The sequence below is a fragment of the Lutra lutra genome, chromosome 12, assembly GCF_902655055.1.
Source record: "Lutra lutra chromosome 12, mLutLut1.2, whole genome shotgun sequence".
Taxonomy (NCBI): Eukaryota; Metazoa; Chordata; class Mammalia; order Carnivora; family Mustelidae; genus Lutra; species Lutra lutra.
The window spans coordinates 78,923,641-78,943,998 of NC_062289.1; the positions used below are offsets into that span (position 1 = coordinate 78,923,641).

Below are 20,358 nucleotides of genomic sequence, written 5' to 3' on the forward strand. Positions count from 1 at the left end.
AGTCACACAATATGTGCCCTTTTGTGACTGGCCTCTTTCACTTAACACAGATTTTTTGAGATGCAGCCATCCGCAGCCTGCTGGCTCAGGCACCATCATGCAGATGGGTCACGCTGTGTCTCTCTGGGGCCCAGATGATGGACGTTTGGGTCATTTCCTGATGACAATATGGATAATGCTGTTGTCAACTTTCTCTTTAAATGAGATTTTCATTATTATGACATTCATTTAATTTTGTCTTTCATAGCACAAATTGAAAAAAATAAGAATTATCAATTGCGTGTTTTCGAAAACCTGTGGATGTATTTCTTAGAGAGCATTAATACATTTAACTCAAGGAAAAAATATCATCAACCAACACATAGCGAGTATTAAAGCCCCTGATTCTAATTGTTCAGTCTTTATTTGTGACCTTCTAGTCTATGCTGATAACACACCCTTTATCTGTAAGCCAGAGGTAAACTTTTAGAAAAACCTGTGGTTCCAGATAATATGATGTCCTCCTTAGAGTTGTTTCTCATTCTTACTAAAGTTAGATTTCATGATTCATTCCAGTTATGAGGTTCTTCTGAGAGTTTTCCAGTTTTTCCTGTTTCTTAGTCTTAGGTCAGTTTCTTTCAACATTAACACTCATTTAACAAAATACATTTGAAAGGTCCGAGAAGCCTTTAAAAATGTAAACTCGGGTGGTAGTTGGTGACGTGTGGCTGAGAGGGTCGTTTACAAACGTGGGCGCGTTCTGAGTGGAGTTTGTGTTCATCTTGCAGCTGGAAGAGCCACGACGGACGATGAGCTGGAGGAGATGCTGGAGAGCGGGAGCCCTTCTGTCTTCACGGCGGACGTGAGCGCCCGGGAGGCCGCGCGCCTGCACGCGTCTGCCTGTGCCTCACTCCCGAAGTGGCCCTGAGTTCATCAGTATTTCTCTTTTGTGTTTGTTTTTCAAAGATTATATCAGATTCTCAAATTACTAGACAAGCGCTCAATGAAATTGAGTCTCGTCACAAGGACATCATGAAGCTGGAGACCAGCATCCGGGAGCTGCACGAGATGTTCACGGACATGGCCATGTTCGTGGAGACCCAGGTAACTGCACACAGCTCCCTGTCTCCCAGACGGACAGCAGGCATCTGTGGAATCTCCTAGCAGAGTCCCGCGTGGCCGAGAAAGCCAGAGCTGTGGGTCCAGTCTCAAAAGTCAGAAGTGGCTTGCAGTGTTACCGTGAGGCAGGAATGCTGGCAACAGCTTCAGCTTGCAACAGAGAGGGACTGGCTTCGTACTCGAAGTCTGTGTGTGCACAGGACAGCCTGTGAGGCAGACCCGGGCAGACTTTGGTTCAGGAAGATTTTTAGTGAGATGTACAAATATCGAGCTGGAATTGTGAATGAAGAGGGAGATACAAAGTCTTACGTGTGTACATACCCATCTGTGTAAGCATAATCCTGTAGCACACACACACGCCCGTGTGTGTATGTGGCATGAACGTAGCTCTGCACAACAGTGTTCACAGAAGGAAAGAGATCTACCAAGTAAGGTAACATGGGACTGTAGGGATTTAGTTTTCTTCTCAAGTGTTCTACAAGGGGCACGTATTAGAACGGTAATTGGAAGAAACGTTTAAAAGAATAAGCCCAAAATTTAGGGTACTGTCTGTGACACACGCAGAGGCCTGTGCCCACGGCATGGTGGTCTAATTCTTGGTTTGTCCAGGACACAGGTGGGGAGGGCGGCCACCCCAGGGAAGAGGGCGGAAGGAGTGTAGATAGTTCCTTACAAAATGTAAAATCCAGTGTCAAATATAGGCTGGTGTGTTCTGACTCCTGGGACCTGAATCAGGCCCTCCCTGAGGTTTCCAGTATGGAGGGAGGCCTGTACGCGGCTGCTCGTTGATTCAGGGGTTAGGATTCTGGTGACACCCATACCGTGGGAGGGTCCATGTCACCCATCTTCGGTAGATCGCATCCTCATGCCTTTGAAGGCTGGTTTCGGGGTCTGCTCTGGCAGGAGCAGTCTGGTGAGAAGTTTCGAACCCGACCAGCTTATTTTCTGGATTATGTGAGGGGTGACAGAAGTCCATCCTTGTATGGGATTCATTCTCCATGTATGTCCCTGACCTTTAGAAGAACACTGTTTATTTTGAGGACGTTTATCATAACATGTGGAAAGCTCAGGTACTGTGTGATTGGCAGGAAAACCCAACAGCCCCGGGGAGGGGGTCGGGGGTGGGGCGCCGGCTCACTCTTGTTTGGCTTGGGTGGGCCCTTGCCTTCTCTCACCAGACGTTTCTGCTGGCTTCCTGTCTTCAGGGAAGATTCTGCAGCAAGGACACTACACTGTTTCCGTAATTATGGAAGGTTTCAGAGCACCTTCAACTATGATGGCTCTACAGCAGATGTGTTGCATCGAGGTCCGTTAGGAAAGGGCTGTGTTCTCAGTTTTGTGTCGTGGTCTCCTCGTAGAAGAGTGTTAGTAACACTAGTTACTAACGTTAGTTAGTTAGTTACTAACGTAGTAACGGCTCCTCGAGCTCAGACTGTGTGCGTAGTCAGAGATGCTAGTGAGCGCGGAAGGTAATGGTCGTCCTTTTCCACTGCTGCCGGCGTTGCTGCAGGTTGTCTGCTGTGGACGGAGAGCAGGTACCATCCCCTCTCCCCTCGCTCCTCCCTGCGCTCGCCTCGCCCCATGCACTTCCTGAAGCTTGTCAGCCTAGCGTCACACATACGCTGCTCTTGGTTTTCTGGTGTTCTAAGGAGACCATGGCAGTGTGCCGCCCACTCAAACCGATGTCGTTGTACATCGCGTGTGTGTGCACATCAGGAAGGCGCTGGGCTGCGTGCACACGAGAGCACATCTTGGAGTGTCCTTGATGTGCCTTTCACCCTCAGCCTTGTTGCCCACCCCTCTCATCTGTGCTCATTCTTCTTAAAACATAAATTCTGATCGTTTTGTATTGGCATGTGTACAGTGGTTTCATCTGTCTGTAAACACGGAAAACATTTGGTGTCTATTACATGCACATTACGTCCCCGTGAAGCCTTTGTCGGTGCTCCGTGGCTGTCGTAAGATACGCGCTCAGGTGTTTCAGGGGTGTCCTCTGAGCCTGGAACTTTCTGTCTTAAGGGCGAAATGATCAACAACATAGAAAAGAACGTGATGAACGCCACAGACTACGTGGAGCGAGCAAAAGAAGAGACAAAGAGAGCCGTGAGGTACCGCAGCAAAGCTAGGCGGGTGAGTCTGCCTCCTAAGACTTCGAGTGCATGCTTCTGTTGTGCTGGCTTTGAGGGTAGTGTGTTGAGGTAGCCCTCCTTAAAAGGAATTCCAGGAAATAAATGATTCCTTAAATTCTTATTTCACTCTCAAATGGAAGTGATTCTGTTTGCTGAACAGTGAAGGTTGTGTAGGGAAATGTGTTGACCGTGAGCCTCTGTGTTCTGCGGCCTCACGTTTCTCCAGAGACTTCCGTGTCTTGGGTGGTGTCTGGAGGGGGTATAAAGCTAATGGGACTGGAATTCTAGAAGCTGTCGGTCACACGTGTTGTGCTGCGAACCCTTGATTCTTCCCTCGGGTTACTTGCTGATTCTCCGGTTTGGAGGAAGAAGAGCATTGCTGAGGCCGGACTGTGGCGTTCTGTAGCCGCCTCCGTTCAGACTCTGTGAAGGGGTTGTCCATACCCGAATCCTGCGTGAGTTGTGAGCAAAGCTCTTCCAAGAAAATTAAGTTCTGACTCAGGGAGAAGAAAGCGCTCTTCGGGTTTCACGGGTGTCCTTGCCATCTGTTCTTGCTGTCCTTGTCCCTGGCGCGGGGAGGGCCACACAAAGTCCCCGCTGATGCCTCCTGTCCCAGGAGAGGGCTGTGCGACTTCACGGTGCCTTACTGGTCGGGGGTTTCCACGCGCTGCCCACAGAGTGCAGGCAAGGAAGGAAGGGCTGGGGTCTGTGCGCGGAGGCCGCGGTGCTCACTGTTCGCAGGCCACAGCTCCGGGGCCCCTCTGGGCTCTCCTCGCAGCCTGCATCTCCTGGGCCTATGTGAGCATGCTCCTGTCCTTGAAGCATGACATCAGTCTGTGTCACCACTCTTCAAAATACTCCTGCGTGAAGGAGGTGGTACGGTCCACATGTGAGTTCTCAGTCTGCTTCCAGGCACACTGTGGACTAGTCTGACAAGGTCATTAGCCAAGGGCCAGTCCCATCCTTTGCCTAACCAGCATAGCAGTGCAGTAAGAATTTTCATGAAAAGTTGGTTTTACAAAGATAGCAGGCCTCCTGTTAAGTACAGACTCTGCCGCTGAGGAGGCCTCCCTGTCTGATGTCAGCTGCTGTCCGGCACTATCCCCACCTCTCCGGTGACACAGCTGACCCCTGACGTCACATGGCTTGTCCACACTGCTCACTCTGCTCCTAGACACCCCACTGCCACATCTGCTCAGACCTCAGGGCCTGGGGGCAGCCGGCCTCGGGGTCCTATGCTTTCTGGGGTGGGGCAGGGGCAGTGGAGGGTCCACCGCTGACAGCAAACAAACATGGAACAACAGGGCAGGGCTCCTTCCCGAGCTCTGGCTGCTGGAACAGGGGTCGGGGCCTCCCTCCCCCCAGACTCACCCGTGGCGCTGAGTGGAACCTGATGGAACCTGATAGCCTGAGTTCTAGAACCGTTTATCTCCAAACAGCCTCACCTCATGCAATTAAAAACGACGCTTTTAAAGAACTAAAAGCTGTCAAACAATCAGGTGTCCTGTAACTTGGATATTAAAGCAGCTTCCTGGGGATGGTTCTACTATCAGAATGATGTCTTCTAACGTGGTGCTAGGAGAGCACCGTAATGTAATTGGCTTGCTTTTCTTTGACAGAAACAGTGGATGATTGTAGCCGTGTCAGTGCCCTGGTTTCCGTAAATGCTCTGATTATTGGTTTATCAGTCATCAGATGCCCACTCGGATCATGTCCATGTGTGTGTCCCCGCTGGCACGGCAGAGAGGAACTGACCGCTCATCCATGCAGTAACTGTCCTGATCAGCTACGCGGCTTGCCCAGTCCCGCCAGCCTGTCTGCGGGGTGGGGCCCAGCGTGTCGCCCGCAGTGCCTGTGCCTGGCCACCACGTGCACTGGGCGTTAACCGGCGGCTGAGGGTCATCGTTCAAGGGAGGCCTTCTTACGTGGCCCGTGAAAGCCTTGGTGTGCAGGTGTGGCAGGGGTCCCCTTCCTGCCTGCGGGGTGCCCGCATCCCATTGGCGCTCGCTCAGTGAATGGGCTCTTCCTGCATTCATGGACCTTTTCAGGTTTCAGCTTTGGGAATAATTGCAACAACTGAAAGTTGCTTTGTGAGGTCTCCCCGCTGCAGGGGTTCTCGGGGCCCTGGGGGAGTGGGAGCGGGGTCTCCAGGGACGTCCTTTGTGTCACTCGTGCCCGCTGCAGGTGCTTTCCCCACATCCCCTCGCTGAAGTGAAGGCCGTTGGGTCAGCCTGCCCGCTCGTGAAGGGTCCTGAGTAGAGCACATGGTTCTACTTCATGGTGATGGAGGTCCCTAGATTTCTGTTTGCCTTGTTTACCGCTCTCCAAGGTTCAGTACATTTTGTGTTTTCACTCTGGTCTCTGGTACGCCTGGGACCTTCCTCCCCGAGGGGGCGCTCGGCTGGCATGTGGCTGGCGGGCTACATCCCGGACCGGTCGGCCAGCTCCTCCCGAGGGCCTCGATGCAGCGCCCGGCGGCGGGGTGATGGCGGGTGGTCCCAGGGAGCCCCTTCTCCGGCTGTGAGGGCGACTGCAGACACGGGATGGACATCAAGTGGAGAGGAGGCCCGCGCTGGCGTGGGGGCCGGGGGTCCTGAGCCTGCGTTGTCCACACACCCCAGGATCACACGGGAAGTGGTTTCAGAAGAGGCTCTGGCCGCGGAGCTGGTCGTAGGTCATTCTTCAGAAGGAAGGAGGCTTAGCGCTCTGTGTTGAGACATTTATGTGATCTTCACGATGCTGTCCTATTAGCTCTGCTGGAGCTAACACGGTGTCTGTGATTTTCTTTGCTAATATAATTGCATTTAAAAATATTTTCATAATGCTTTAAAAATACATATTTTCTTAGTTTTTTCCGGTGGTTATAATATGGTTGTTTGAACGTGGTTACGCTAAAGTTTAAAATTAATGTTTAGGTTGGACCTAGAGATGCTGTTTGGTCATGCTATTGGGTAAAAACAGGCTTTTCAGTGTGATTTTTGGGGGAGCAGTGGGGTTATCGTGGGGCTTGGGCCCAGTTTACTCTAGTATCTTCAGATATGAACACAGAACAGTCCTCATTAATAAAAACACGCCAGAGTGCGTGTCAACAATTACTTCTTTTATACAAATGCAGTGGTTGATGTCTGTAATTATACTTCTGAAAATTTATGTTTTCAGCAGAGCCCTCTGGGGAGCCGGGCACCAGACTGTAGGCACTTTGTGGAAGTAACACTGCAGCATGGGGGGGCACTTGATTCCTGATCCAAGGAGACAGGCAGAGAGTGCCTGGCCCATGGTTTGTGTCTATGAGTTGGGAGAGCCATGCCTAGAACTCAGAACAGGATTGGCGCCCTGGGTGTGCTCTGTGCACTGAGAGAAGGGCGCACGTGTGGTTTGAGCTATTGGCGGGGTGTTAGAGAAGAACGGTTGCTCCATCCGGAGCGCAGGAGTTCAGCGGTCCTGGGATTCGGGGGAGCACCACCTCGAGCCGGTGGGGAAGGACGGACACAGGTGCGCAGAGCCAGCCCCGGGGTGCAGAAGGTCCGAGCTCATGTGCAGGTGGTCGGGTGCCCCAGGTGGCGGCAGCAGGTGCTGGAGCTGAAGGGTGCCCGCCGATGGTAAGGAAGAAGGGACCGGAGGCCAGAGGAAAGCCTGTCATCAGATCATTGTGCTGAGCAGAGTTCACGGGTGTATGGTGGGATGTGGCTGGGGCTGCAGTCCTCACGCCAGGAACATGGGGACCTGAAGGTGGCACTCCCTGCCCTCGGAGTGACTGACTGAACGTTTCCTGTGGGCCTGGCACGCAGTGTGGACGGTGCTGCTACAGGCCGGTGCTGGCTCAGAGCCATGCCATCTTCACAGGCCTGTTTCTTAGACGCCGGTGTGGCCGGTGTGTGAGAGCTGGCGGTGCAGGTGATGAGTCTACTGTCCACAAAGGGAACCCAGAGTCATGCAGGACCGGGTGCCTTTCATCTTGTGACTTCTTGCCTTCTCTCCCAGACGAGTCCCCTGGATGGGACCAGATGCCCTAAGCCAAGGGCGGGCTAGCTTCCAGCTGTGCAGGGATGCTCGATAGCTGAGAACAAAGCTGGCTGTGCTCATAGCCCGGCCTCTGCGCTGCAGATGTGGCGGGAGAAGGGTCAGCAGCTTCCGGTTTTTCACGCATGTGCACACACCTCAGTGTGAAAACATGGGGAGGTCAGAGGTTGGCAAATGAGAGATTCATGTAAGGTTTGGAGAAGATGTGCAGTGCGCCCGGGAGTAACAGTTTGTTGTTTCCGGCTGACCACTAGGGAGTGTTCGCTGAGAACCCGCACGGTGCCGAGTAGACATTGCCTTTCCCTCCAGGAGCATGTGTCGTTGTAACAACACCCGTTTTAGCTACATCCCCTTAATTTAATAGACATGTGTGCATAGCTCAGAGCTTCACCCCTGGAGCTTTCCTTCCCCACTCCGTCCTTTCCTGTGACCTGTGGGACTCGTATTTTAAACTCTTTCATATTTTGTTAAATGACATTAGTGATTTCTTTCTTTTGATACTTTGCAAATTAATTAATGTTTTTCTTTATCTTGCAGAAAATGATGTTCATTATTATTTGTGTAATTGTTTTGCTTGTGATCCTTGGAATTGTCCTAGCAACAACGTTGTCATAGCAACCATGTCCCGAGAGCCCCTCTCCTCGGAGTCAGACCACACCTGCAGCAAGTCCGCCGCCTCCTGTTCCATGACTGAGCCCCAGATGCTGCGACCTGTGGCGCTGGGTGCTGACCGTTTCTTAGTGAAGGCGAGGGCAGATCTCGACAGGATGCATCATTCAGGGAAAGTCTGAGTGGGATGGGTGTGATGAGTTACCCCGAACAGCCCTGGACTCTGAACAGCACATCACAACAATGTAACAATGTGAAACTTTCTTCAGTGGCCTTAAAATAAGGAATTATTGAAAAATTCAATTTTTTTTTATATTTCAGTGTTAAAAATACATGTGAAGTTTAATTAGGAATACTTTGTGTTAGGAAGCTAGTAGATTTGAGGTCTGAGCTTTCCTTCTCCACCCCTCCCAGCTAACCCGCTAATTAAGGGACGTTTTTGTACTGTGTTTAATTCGTGTTTGTTTGTTGTTTGCAACAAAAATGTTTATCATCACAGCTGTTTTGTAAGATATCTATAACTTTTAATGTTTATAAATTGTTGAATATATTAACATTTTAATTCGCTCCATTTTTATATATTGAATATTGCCTTTTGAAAGAACGTTCACAACTTTGTCAGAGCCGCCTTTACAACCGTCGTTTGCCTTCGGCATAGTCCACATCGGATGCCAAGGCCTCGAAATGCCTTAAAGTGCCTTCTGTTGGTAGTGATGTGTAGGGCGCCAGTGCCCTTGACACCCTCCAGGACAGTCCCCGTTACTGTGCTCGTCCCCACGGCTCGAGATAATAAATCAGTTCCTGCTCTATGAAAGCCCACGGCCTCTTGCTTGTTCATTAGAAATAAACCTTATGTGTCCCTGTTTACCTTCCTAAGGCCTGAGCTTAGGATGCTGAGAAGACCAGGATTCAGTACTTCCTAAACTCATGGAAATTATTTCCAGACGTTAATTCTTCTAGATGTAAACTGTTGTTCAGAGTCCTCAAATGCTCTTGTTAAGTACTTACTACTCTGCTGAACTACAAAAGTGAATTCCCAGCGTTTACAGGGATCGCTCATTAGAGATTTTTATTGCTCATTCATGTTGTTTAGTATAATAATACAGTTGTTTTTTTGACTTGTAAAGTGTATGCGGTCTCACTAGTGAGTGGACTTCTGGAAGGTAGCAGCTAGGCAAACTGTAAATGAACATGAAGGATGGTCACAATGTCTCTAACTCCGGTGACGGCCGTCCGTGACCGTGTCAGCATGTCTGTGTTCTGACGGTGGGCTGGAAGCGGACGGAGACGTTCTTGGTTCCACACAGTAAGTGTGAATGATGCTGAGCGATTTGGAACTGTGTTCTTTGTGTCCTACAATTATGAATCCCACTCGTTCCCAATTTATGCATGCGGCAGCTTAGCTTACACTCAGATCTGAACGGGGCATAGCATTTGCTGGCTGATTGCCGCCGCGTTCTCGGAATTACAAGAGGAACCTTCCGGCCATCGCATGTTTTTAAGAGTCTTGAAACCGCTGGTCAGTGGAGTGTGCTCACTGCTGTGTGCCTACGTCGAGACTCGCCTCAAGGGATATTTAAATACTTAGCGATCATGCTTGTATTCATATAGCTTTTGGGCACCTGTTTGTATAATTATGTCTGTGTGTCCATCTGTGTCGTCATGGTTCTGGCTCTGCTCGTTCAGGTCATCCTCCCTCCTCTGAAGGCCTGACTGAATGTGTGCTGCTGTCGTCAAAGTTACGGAAGTGCCTTTTGATTTCTGTTTAGATAAATAATCCAGTTAGTTATCACAAAGCACGTCTGTATGTGTAAGCCTCAAGCACCTGTTTGAGATGGGATTTTTAAAAATATATTTACAGATTCACTTGTTACTTTTTATCATTTTCCCAAATATTTTATGTTTACATTAAAAAGAAAACTGCCAGAGAACTGAAAACAAATTTACTTTTAGTCTTGTCATTTCTGGAAAGATTTTTGGGGACATACTTTATTGCGTATCCATTAATAAATTGTTCTACTGAGAAAACGACTCTTACCTCTGTGGCCATTATTATGTATCATAATGTGAGTTAATGGTGTTAGGGGTTTTGATAGGTTTGGGTTATTTGTGTCATTATTACAAGCCTCTGTGACTCGTGTCTCAGGGTCCGTCTTTCTTGCTGCTCACAACAAATGCTAATTCAGGGGATTTGGGGTACATTTCAGAATTACTGACTTACAGTACTTATGTCCATTCGACAGTCTCCTTTGTTAATGGGGTGGGCGGGGATGTCCTTGTGCCCCCAGTGCTCTGCACTGTTTATCCTCTCTTTCTTTTTTTTTTTTTTAAAGATTTTATTTATTTGTCAGAGAGAGAGAGCACAAGCAGGCAAGAGTGGCAGGCAGAGGCAGAGAGAGAAGCAGGCTCCCCACTGAGCAAGGAGCCTGACGGGGGACTCGATCCAAGGACTCTAGGATCACAACCCGAGCCAAAGGCAGCGGCCTAATGCACTGAGCCACTCAGGTGTCCCTATCCTCTATTTCTTAATCCTCTTTCAGAATTTTTCTTTTTTTCTTTATTTAAAGGATTTTATTTATTTATTTGACAGAGATCACAAGTAGGCAGAGAGGCAGGCAGGGAGAGAGGAGGAAGCAGGATCCCCACTGAGCAGAAAGCCAATGCAGGGCTCAATCCTGGGACCCTGAGATCATGTCCCGAGGCAGAGCCTTAACCCACTGAGCCACTCAGGCGCCCCCAGAATTTTTCTTTCTTTTTTTTTTTTAAAGATTTTATTTATTTATTTGACAGAGAGAGAGCACAAGTAGGTAGACAGGCAGGCAGAGAGAGAGAGAGGAGAAAGCAGGCTCCCTGCCAAGCAGAGAGGCTGATGCGGGATTCGATCCCAGGACCCTGAGATCATGACCTGAGCCGAAGGCAGAGGCTTAACCCACTTAGCCACCCAGGCGCCCCCCAGAATTTTTCTTAAGTGGGATAGTGGAATTTCCTAAATTCAGAACCCTTAAATTATTATTTTTTTAAAGGTGTTATTTATTTGGTGGAGACAGCGAGAGAGGGAACACACGCAGGGGGAGTGGGAGAGGGAGAAGCGGGCTTCCCCCTGAGCAGGGAGCAGGATGCAGGACTCCATCCCGGAACGTTGGGATCATGACCCGAGCCGAAGGCAGACGCTTAACGACTGAGCCACCCAGGCACCCCACAACCCTTCAATTCTAACCATATTGGAAAGTGACGTTCAAACCCAGAATTGTAAAGAAGCACGAGCACCCAGTCCTGGGAGGGCAGGTGGTGGAGCTCGGCTCCCACAGCCGCTCCGTGTCCTGATGCCCCTTGTACAGCGGGTCTGCCCTCGAACTGCAGCCTTGATAGCCACACGCAGTAAGTTAGCTCCCAAGTTTATACTTTTCATGCGTACTTTAGATGATAAAGTAATGAATTTTGTTAGTTTGAGGCCTCGCGAGCCCCCGGAACCCGCGCGTCCCAACGGCAGGGAGAGGCCAAGAAGCAGGCAGAAGGCCCCAGGCGGGTGGCGGCGGGTGGGGCAGGGGGCAGCGCCCGCCCAGGCTTGTCCCCGCCGCAGCCCAGCACCTTAGGTGCCTGGAAACTTGCGGACGCCCCCCCCCTTCCCCCCGCCCCTCTCGGGCAGCCGATCCCCGCCCCAAGCGCTGGAGCCTGAGGGGCCGCCCACAGCCCGGGGTCAGCCAGGGTCGCGTCCTCTCCGTGACCTCTGCCCACAGCGTCTAATCGCGTCCTCAGCTGAGGCCACGCCCTCCCGCGAGCTTGAACCGCGATTGGCCGGGGCCGCGTGCGAGCGTGCGGGCTGCCCAGCCGAGGGACGCCGCTGCCGGCGATGCCGGGTGCGAGCGGAGCCCCAGGCCCGTGCGGGAGAAGCCGCGGCGGCCGGGGCCTCCTTCTGCGGCCGTCTACAGGCCAGCCTGCACCTGGCTGATCCTGCTCCTCCCGGGGTTAGCCCGGGCCGTGTGCCGGCGCGGAGGGGACGTGACCGGCTCAGGGCTGAGCGCGGGGGGGGGGCCCCTGGCTCCCTCCACCTTGACTCAGGGCTGGGGGCAGCCTGGCGGCCTCGTCCTCACTCTCGCACCGAGGCCACGGCCGGGACCAGGCGCGCTCCTGCCACAGACGGCGGCTCGGCCTTGACCTCCTCATGGGGGTAAGTTCCAGAAAAGGCAGCGGGGGGTCGGCCCCTGAGAGAGCGCGCGGGAGCGAGCCGAGGGGCGCTGGGGGGACGCACGCACGCACACATGCACACGCACGCACATGCGCGCGCCCTGTCCCCGCGGGCCCGCCCGCTCTGCCCCGCGCTCGCTCGCAGCCTGCCGGGCCCCACGGAGGCCACCGCGGGGCTCCCGGCAGGCGTGGGGGGGTGGCGTGGGGCGGCCTCCGCGCCGCCTGTCACCCGTTGCTGGGGTTTGCGGTCGGGGGGCTCCGAAGTGTCGCTGCTCTCGGGGACGCACCTGTCTCAGTGAACGTGTAACTCTACGGAACCGCCAAGCCGTCGGTCCCCGGCTCCCCACGCCACGTGCAGGGACCCCAGGCCCCACGTCCTTGGGGTCACCCGGTGCCGGCCGTGTTTCCATCGCAGCTTCACTCCCGGTGCCGCGGGCGGCCTCCCTGCTGCTCCGTCGGCATTTCGCGGCGGCTGCTGGAGTGGAGCCCTCTTCCGGGCTCCCTTGCTGTTCTAGACGTTCTTCACGCGCCCGGCACGCAGACCTGCGGCACGTTTAAAATTGGGGCGGCTGCTTATTTTTGAATCGTGTGAGCTCTTTGTAGGACCTGGACAGCACTGTGGGTGCACAACGTGTGTCTTTCGGAGGCCTTAGGAGAAGAGAAGAGAGAGCTGCGCTGACCGTGCCCTTGATGTCTGTGCTCCGATGGACATTTCTGGTGCTTTTCCTCCAGATCCATGTCACTCCCGAGTCCCTTGGTTTCAGCTCAAAGGACTCCCTTTATGTTTCTTGGAAGACAGGTCTGGCAGAAGCCCCTTCGCAGTCTTTACTACGCGGGAACGTCTCCGTTTCACCCCCAGTTTTTTTTTTTTTTTTTTTAAAGATTTTATTTATTTATTTGACAGAGAGATCTCAAGCAGGCAGAGAGGCAGGCAGAGAGAGAGGAGGAAGCAGGCTCCCCGCTGAGCAGAGAGCCCGACGCGGGGCTCTATCCCAGGACTCTGAGATCATGACCTGAGCCGAAGGCAGCGGCTCAACCCACTGAGCCACCCAGGCGCCCCTCACCCCCAGTTTTGAAGGGTGGTGTGTGGACCGAGAACTCCTGGTTTCTGCTCTCCCAGTGCCCGTCAAGGATGTCACTCCCCGCCTTGTCCCCTGGCTGTTGTCCTGTGGCCGCTAATGGTCCCAGCGCTCCTCTGAACACAGTCCCTTCTCTCTTGCTGCCGTCGCAATTTTCTCCTTGTCTTGCGAGAGCTCGACCAGGATGCATCTAGGTGTGGGTTTGTTTCTGTGTATTTTGTTTTTCATCAAATTTGGGAAGTTTTTGACCATCCATTACGTCTTCAAATATTTTTTCCTGCTCCTCCCTTTCTCTCCTTCTGTGACTCCCCTTACAGGTATCTAGATATTCTTGTTGCTGTCCTCCCGGCTCTGAGGTTCCGTTCATTCTCTGACATAGTTTTTCTTTCTGTTCTGCGTGTCACATAACGTCTACTGATATCACTTTGCATGCTCTGATTCTTCCCTCTACTCCCTGAAATCCACCACGGAGCCAGTCTGTTCGTCATGATGCTGCACTTTTCAAGTCTGGAATTTTCATCGAGACCTTTTTTTTTTTTAATCTATATTTCCATCTACTTGATCTCTCGATTCATTACTAAGGATGGTTTCCTTCGTTCTTTGGTTACGTACACAGCAACTGCTTCGAGTCTTTGCACATGGGACGTCTGAGGACACAGTCTGTATCCACCACTTTTTTCCTCTCATGGGGACCTATTAACCTAAAATGAACGAACCTTTAAAAAAAAAAGAAGAAGAGAAAGGAAAAGCGTTCTATTCAAGCCCCAGGTAGGGCAGCTGTCCGGGATATAGTCTTCATCATTAAGGAGAGGGTGCTCTGGGGAAGGAGCATTTGGAGCAGGATTCTATAAGTTTTGTTTTGTTTTTAATATAAAGTTATAAATCATCAAGGGGAAAGACATCCTGGAGGGTTACGGACATTCTTGTGCATTTAGTACGTGAGGCTGCCTGGCTCCATCTTTTGCAGACTTATGGAGGTTTTACATGTATCTTTATGTTTGAGATTTCTTTTTTTTTTTTTTTTTAAGATTTTATTTATTTGACAGGCAGAGATCACAAGTAGGCAGGGAGGCAGGCAGAGAGAGGAAGGGAAGCAGGTTCCCTGCTGAGCAGAGAGCCTGATTCAGGGCTCGATCCCAGGACCCTGGGATCATGACCCGAGCCGAAGGCAGAGGCTTTAACCCACTGAGCCACCCAGGCACCCCGAGATTTCTTTTTGAGGTTATTTGCTAATGAAACAGATATTTGATGTGAGCTCTGTGATGGACGTGAATGTCCACCTTTCCCTGTGGGGGGGGGGGTGCGTGCTGCAAAACCTAAAATTGAAAATTTCCTTTGGGGACACATGGCCGGCTCAGTCCAAGGAGCGTGCGACTCTTGATCTTGGGGTCATGAGTTTGAGCCCCACGCTGGGTGTAGAGATAGTTAAAAATAAAATCTGAGAAAAAAGGAAAATTTATTTTATCAGAATGTACCTTAACGTTACTTCACATCTCGCAGTGATGTGTTAAATCTGGACATTTCAGATAACGCATTCTCTCTGCATCCGGCTGCCCTGGACAAAGCTCCGCGTGCGGCCCCTGCCGGAGGCTGAGGCTGCTTTGTTGGTTCCTTCCTCACTTTGTCTCTGTGTGGGCCGACTAGCATTGAGATCAGTGCGTGCTCCCTCTGGGCTGTGCCCGGCCTGGTATCGCTGTCCATTCTGTTTCCTCACTTCCTGTTTGGATTTCCCACCTGCCTTTCTCAGGGTTGTCCCTTTGTCCATGTAGGTCAGGGTCAGCCAGTGACTTCGCAGAAACATCTGGAACACTCCTGGCCGGGAGAGCTCCCCTTCTCCACTGAGGAGTCTGAAGTCGGGGGTGTTCCAGAGTTTAGGCTGTTCTCAGCCCCCCACCCCCCAGCCTGGGGCCTCCATGGCAGGTTCCGTGGCTGGTGAGGTGCCACGGCAGGCGAGGTGTGTGTGGCCAGGTACAGTCCCCGAGCTGCCTGCCCCCTTCTCTGCCCTCCTCCTCCCCAAGCCCCAGGGGCCGCACGCTTGCACCACGGCACCCAGCCATTCCTGCTCGGGTTTGTGGCTGGGCTGATGGATGGGGAGGGAGCACGAGGAGGAGGCAGGTGGGGTGTGAGTTCACCGCGCCGACCTGTCTTCAGGACCGCATCTCTGTTAGCGAGTTTGTTTGTAACAAAGGCCCATGGACACACACGCCCAACCCGTGTTGCCCCCAGCTTTGGGGGCTGGATGGCGGAGATCAGGCTGCTGGCACCGGAGTGTCCTTCTGGGGCAGACTTCTCCCTGTGTCCTCATGTGGCAGGAGGGCTGGGAGCTCTGTGGGTCTCACATGAGGGCACGGATCCCATTCACGGAGGCTCCATGGTCATGACCTCATCACCTCCCAAAGGCTCACCTCCTGACACTGTCACCCCAGGTGTTAGGATTCCAAGATGGGAATTTGGGGGACACACTCCTTCAAACCACAGTAGCAGGGTCATCATGTCCGTCCTGGTCACAGTTCCCACCACACAGGGTCCCAGCTTCCCTGGCCTCCGAGAACTCCACGGTTCCCTGCCGTCTCTGTGCCCCTCGGCCTGCAGCATCTGTGTGCGCCCTGCACTTATCTCTGAGAGGCGCTCTCTCCGAAACGTCTCCTCATGTCAGCTGTTAGAAGTTCTGTTTCTTGTGGGGGCCCTGGCTGGGACAGAGAAGCAGGGGTCAGAGGATGGGGGAGTGAGGGGCCATCTGCTCTGAGGGGTGGGGAGGGGATGTTCCGTGGCCAGTATCTGAAAGCTGGGCTTTGTCGGCAGCGTCCGAGGTCCCTGTTAGACACGGAATCAAGAGACTAAGCTGGCCTAGAGACTGGAGCTCCGGGGAAGGCTAGTGGCCTAAATTGGGAAGCCATCGGCGCACAGGGTACTTAGGAGGAGGGAACAGGACAGGACTGTGAGGGTCTGTCCATGTATCCCACAGTTTTTTCTGCAAACCCTGTGCCTGTGATCTGTCATTCACCATTTCTAGCCCAACAGGTGTTGGAGGCAGCTGGGAGCAGGACCTTAGGGCTCAATGTTTCCACTCGCCTTCACTTCTGTCACTCACGCCAATGACCTTGTTGGTAGCCTGACACTTTGCACATCCGAAACTGGAATGTCCAGGGGGAGGCTCCTCACTAGGCCTTTGCCACTTACCCACTAGGTGGTTATGGGTGCATTCAAACCTCGAGGTCTGTCTTCCTCATTGGAAAATGTGGGGATTGGAAAAGTTGACCTCCGACCCCCTGCTCTGTTAGTTCTCAGAGGCGCCAGCAGGTGAGGCTCGGGAAGGCCCTGGGAAGGCTCCCCGTGGAAGGAGGCAGAACCAATGTATTGTTCAGGACACTTATAGCTGCAGTGATAGAAAACCCGGCTGAAATGCCTTGAAGAAGGAAAATCTAGGATTCCACTGAGTAAGAAATTTGGAGATGGGACCATTCCAGATGTAGTTAATTCTCTGAGTCTGTGTCTCAGGCTGGTTATCCTCATGGCCATAAGATGGTCGCCAGGGATCCAGGCATAGACTGATACCCAGTGTCCACACAACAGGAGAATGGGAGGATTTTCCTCAATGTCTCTTTTTACTAAATGTCCAGGCCTCCCCAGCCCTGCCCCTGGAGACTTTGCCAGTGTTTCAATGGCAGAATTGGATACGTGCCCATTCCTACTCAGCCTAATGGGGAATGGTTGGCTTTGATGAAACACGACTGAGCGGGGGGCCAGCTGCGCCCCGTACCAGGTCGTGTTCTGACAGTGACAGGGGAGCCGGCAGGGGCCTCCGTCCCATGGGGATTGCAGGCGTGAGGATATAGGAAGGACATGGGACAGGACCCTCTGTACGCCAGCAAGCACTAGACCCCAATAGCACAGATTCTTTGGTGACTTGTTTTCCTCATTAAAATCCGATTTTTTCAATTTGTTGAGATATTCTCGGTGAGCTTTGTTTTGTCAGAGTCCATGTTTAGATTTTCTAAAAAAAAAAGATCTCCGTTTGCAAATTGGTAGATTTTCATGCGGCCAGATTCCTCCTTCTCCCCGTCTATCCCTGAAGGTCTGGGCACGTGGGGCCGGCTGCTGGAGCTGAGCTTGGACGTGCTCGGGCTTTCCCACAGGCCACACTCCCCCTGCTCCATGTGGTCCATCACCTTGCCTGCCTCACTGGGGTGCATGTCCCCCTGGAACCCCCCAGGGGCTGAATTTTGCAAATGCTGGATCTGGCCTTGGCTTCTGGGGGGTGGTGTGGGCCATGGGGTGGGTCCACACGGTAGCCACTCTGCTTCCCATGGTGCTGCCATTGTGGGGGCTCGTTTACCAATTGCCAGTGGAAGTGCCCTTGACCGTGGCCTAGGCAGTGCAGGCCCCCAATCCCAGGGATGAGCCCAGTGATGTCCGTCCTCCCACGTGAAGAGGAGCTTTTTCCCACTTGGGAGCTAAAGGCTGATTCAGTGTCATCATTAATATCTCGGACGTCGGAGCCAGACTTCCCAGGTCTGAATCCTCACCCTGTCACTTGCTTGCTGTGTGACCTGGAGCAAGTTACTTCCCCACTCTGTGCCTCTGCTTCCCTGTCTCTTAAATGGGATGGCTAGGAGGTATAAATGAGTCATAAGGGTGCAGTGCTTGGATTTGTACCTGACACATAGTGAGTGTGTGTGCTAATTACACGTGGGTCTGCTCTGGTTAGTTGAACTTTCTCATCGTGGAAGAGGAATTTGGCTTTACCTTTGTATTTAAACAAAAGGCCTATTAAAGTCATTTCCCCCAGATGGGAGAAACAGAAAACAAAACAAAAACATTCCCTCCAATGATTAATTCCTAAATGGGATCGTCCATAATTTGAAAAGATTGCCGAGTGTATGAGTGTGTAAACCCAACAGTTAGTCCCTGGTTCTGGTGATCACACGCCCGCGAGCAGGTGTTCTGGCCCGTTGGCAGGCTGCTCTCAGGAGCCGGGGGGCGGAGACCCAGCAGATGGCAGATGGGGTGCGGCTGGGCAGGAGCAGGTGCCCTCTCTCCTCCTGCAGGGGCTGTCTTGTGCTCAGGGCCGAGCCCTCTGCTGTGCGAGCACTACATCAGGACCGTGAAGGCAGACGGGCGGTGCCAGGCCCATGCTGCCCAGCCCAGCCTCTGTCCCAGGACGGCGAGCCTGCAGGTGCGAGCCAGGAGTGGAGCTGGGGGTGGCCCTGGGTTGGTGGACATTTGTGGCTGCTTCTGGTGTCGACCCTGCTGGAGGGGATGTCTGTGCTTGGTTTCCACTTGTAGAGAAGGTCAAGGGTCTGCTTGCCCCTGTCTGGGGTGTCCTCACAGTGGAGTGGGAGGACGTGGCAACATAATCTTCCCGTGGCCAAGAGGCAGAGTCATGGGGCTATGGATGCATATGCTCCTGGACTGGGGCCCCAGGCATGTGTCTTGCGATGCTGAGACATCCCGGAGGGGGTGGAGCTGGGGGCTCGAGGTGGGCAGCAGGATCCGGACTCTGTGAGGGCAGATTGGGGCATCCCTCCCCCACCCTTGCCCTCACTTTGATGCATCCTTAGGAGACACTTTTCTGGAGAAGATTTGGGGACATGTGTGCTTCTGAGCCATGTAGGGGACGATCGGATGGTGATCTGCAGGGGGAGGGGAGGATGGGCTCCAAGCAGGCTGCAGGGGAGGTGAGGGCAGGGCCCCTGCTCTTCCCCGCTCCCCCAGCTCACGCCTGGTGCTGTGTACATGGCGTTTGGGCTCCTTCCGTCCAAGGTTCTACCTCTGATCCTCTGTCTCAACCCGTGTGTGGTTTGCTTACTGGCCCCTAAGCTTGTGTTCTGACGTGGGAAACGGGGCTGTCCTGCCTCCTCCCTCAACAAAGACGTGGGCACGCTCCCCCTTCCTTGTTTTCATGACACGAGCCACATGTTTGCTCCCAGTACCTAGAGGACCCCTGTGTGCCGGACAGCGTTCTGTAGGATGGACACAGAGTGGTGAGCTGTCCTGGGAAAGGGCCGGCACCCACAGGGTCATCCTCTTGAGGAGTGGTGAGGTAGACAGTGTAGTGTGTTGGGTGTGGGGGACGTCTCAGAGGGGGAAAAAGAGGCGTGGGTGTGGACACCATGAGCTGGCATGTAGGTAGTCCCGAAGATTGGACTGGAAGGTGATACCCAGGTGGTGGCATGAAACGGGAGCATGGGATCCATATGGATTCTGGGGGAGGAGTTTTGAAGCTGGGGAGGCAGCATGTGCAAAGGCCCTGTGACGGATGGCTGCCCTGGGTGCCAGTGGCAGGAGGTGAATCAGAGACAATAGTGTGTGTGTCCTGAGGGTGGGAGTGGAGAGCTTATCACTCAGTGCCCTGTGGGCCTTTGCACGGACTCTGGCTCTCACTCTGTCAAAAACAGGAGCGTGACAGGTCATGTGTAGATAGTTGTTTTGGCACATGTGCCAAAGGTGTGACGCTGACTTGGGTGTTGGGACCTGTCAAAGGGCCAGTGAGGAGGTTATGGCAGGGCCCTTTACAGATGACAGGGGAGGGTCTGCGAGTTCCTCATGCCATTTCCGGAGATCCTCAGACATGCAGTGCAGGCCACGGGCCTGGGGTCTGAAGGCTGTGGTTCGGGGCACTTGCTGAGGCTGGGGCCCACGCTGGGCAGGTCCTTGTAGTCACAGTGGCTGACCGACCCAGGATGTGAGCCCTGCACCCTCCTACCTGCCACCCATCTTGCTGGGAAATGGGATCCCAGTGGAATATTGTCTAACAGCAGACACACAGGCATCTCCTCCTGCTGGGGACCATGTCCTGTGGACCAAGTGCCTCAGAGCTCCACGGTCTGGCTCCCGGGAACATACACAGCAGCTCGGAACCAGGTGGTCCCTGGTTCCTGGGGTTAGTGGCTGGGCCCCCTTCGTGGACAGGCCAACCCTTGGCCACATGCGTTGCCCCATTCCTGGGTTAGAGAGAGCCTGGTTCCCATGCTGCACCTGCAGAAGGAGATGGAGAAAGGCAGCCCCCCCCCACGGAGGGAAACACGAGGAGTGAGGCTCAGGGAGATCCAGAGCCAGGGAAGGGGGACAACAGGGGGACAGGAGGCGTGTCATTGGGACCATGGGCTGGGCGGGCCTTAGTGAGGTTTCCAAGGGTCCAGAAGCTGGGGTGTTAGCAAAGACCTGTAAAGCGATAGCCGCGATGTCTCTGTAAATCTACAGTTCTTCCAAAATAAAAAGTAGATTATGAGTCAGAT

The 20,358-nt window shown here is 53.1% G+C and overlaps 1 protein-coding gene across 3 annotated transcripts in view; it reads left to right on the forward strand.

The window, feature by feature from the left end:
• Nucleotides 1-9,885, forward strand: part of STX2 (syntaxin 2) — a 30,948-nt gene extending 21,063 nt beyond the window's left edge. Inside the window, exons 7-10 of one of the 3 annotated variants that reach the window (XM_047697376.1) lie at nucleotides 768-841; nucleotides 946-1,083; nucleotides 3,118-3,228; nucleotides 4,847-7,778. In XM_047697376.1, the coding sequence (XP_047553332.1) occupies nucleotides 768-841; nucleotides 946-1,083; nucleotides 3,118-3,228; nucleotides 4,847-4,891 (368 nt within the window). In that variant the 3' untranslated portion in view covers nucleotides 4,892-7,778. The other 2 variants (XM_047697374.1, XM_047697375.1) reach the window with 2 other exon arrangements.
• The last annotated feature ends 10,473 nt before the right edge of the window (nucleotides 9,886-20,358 follow it).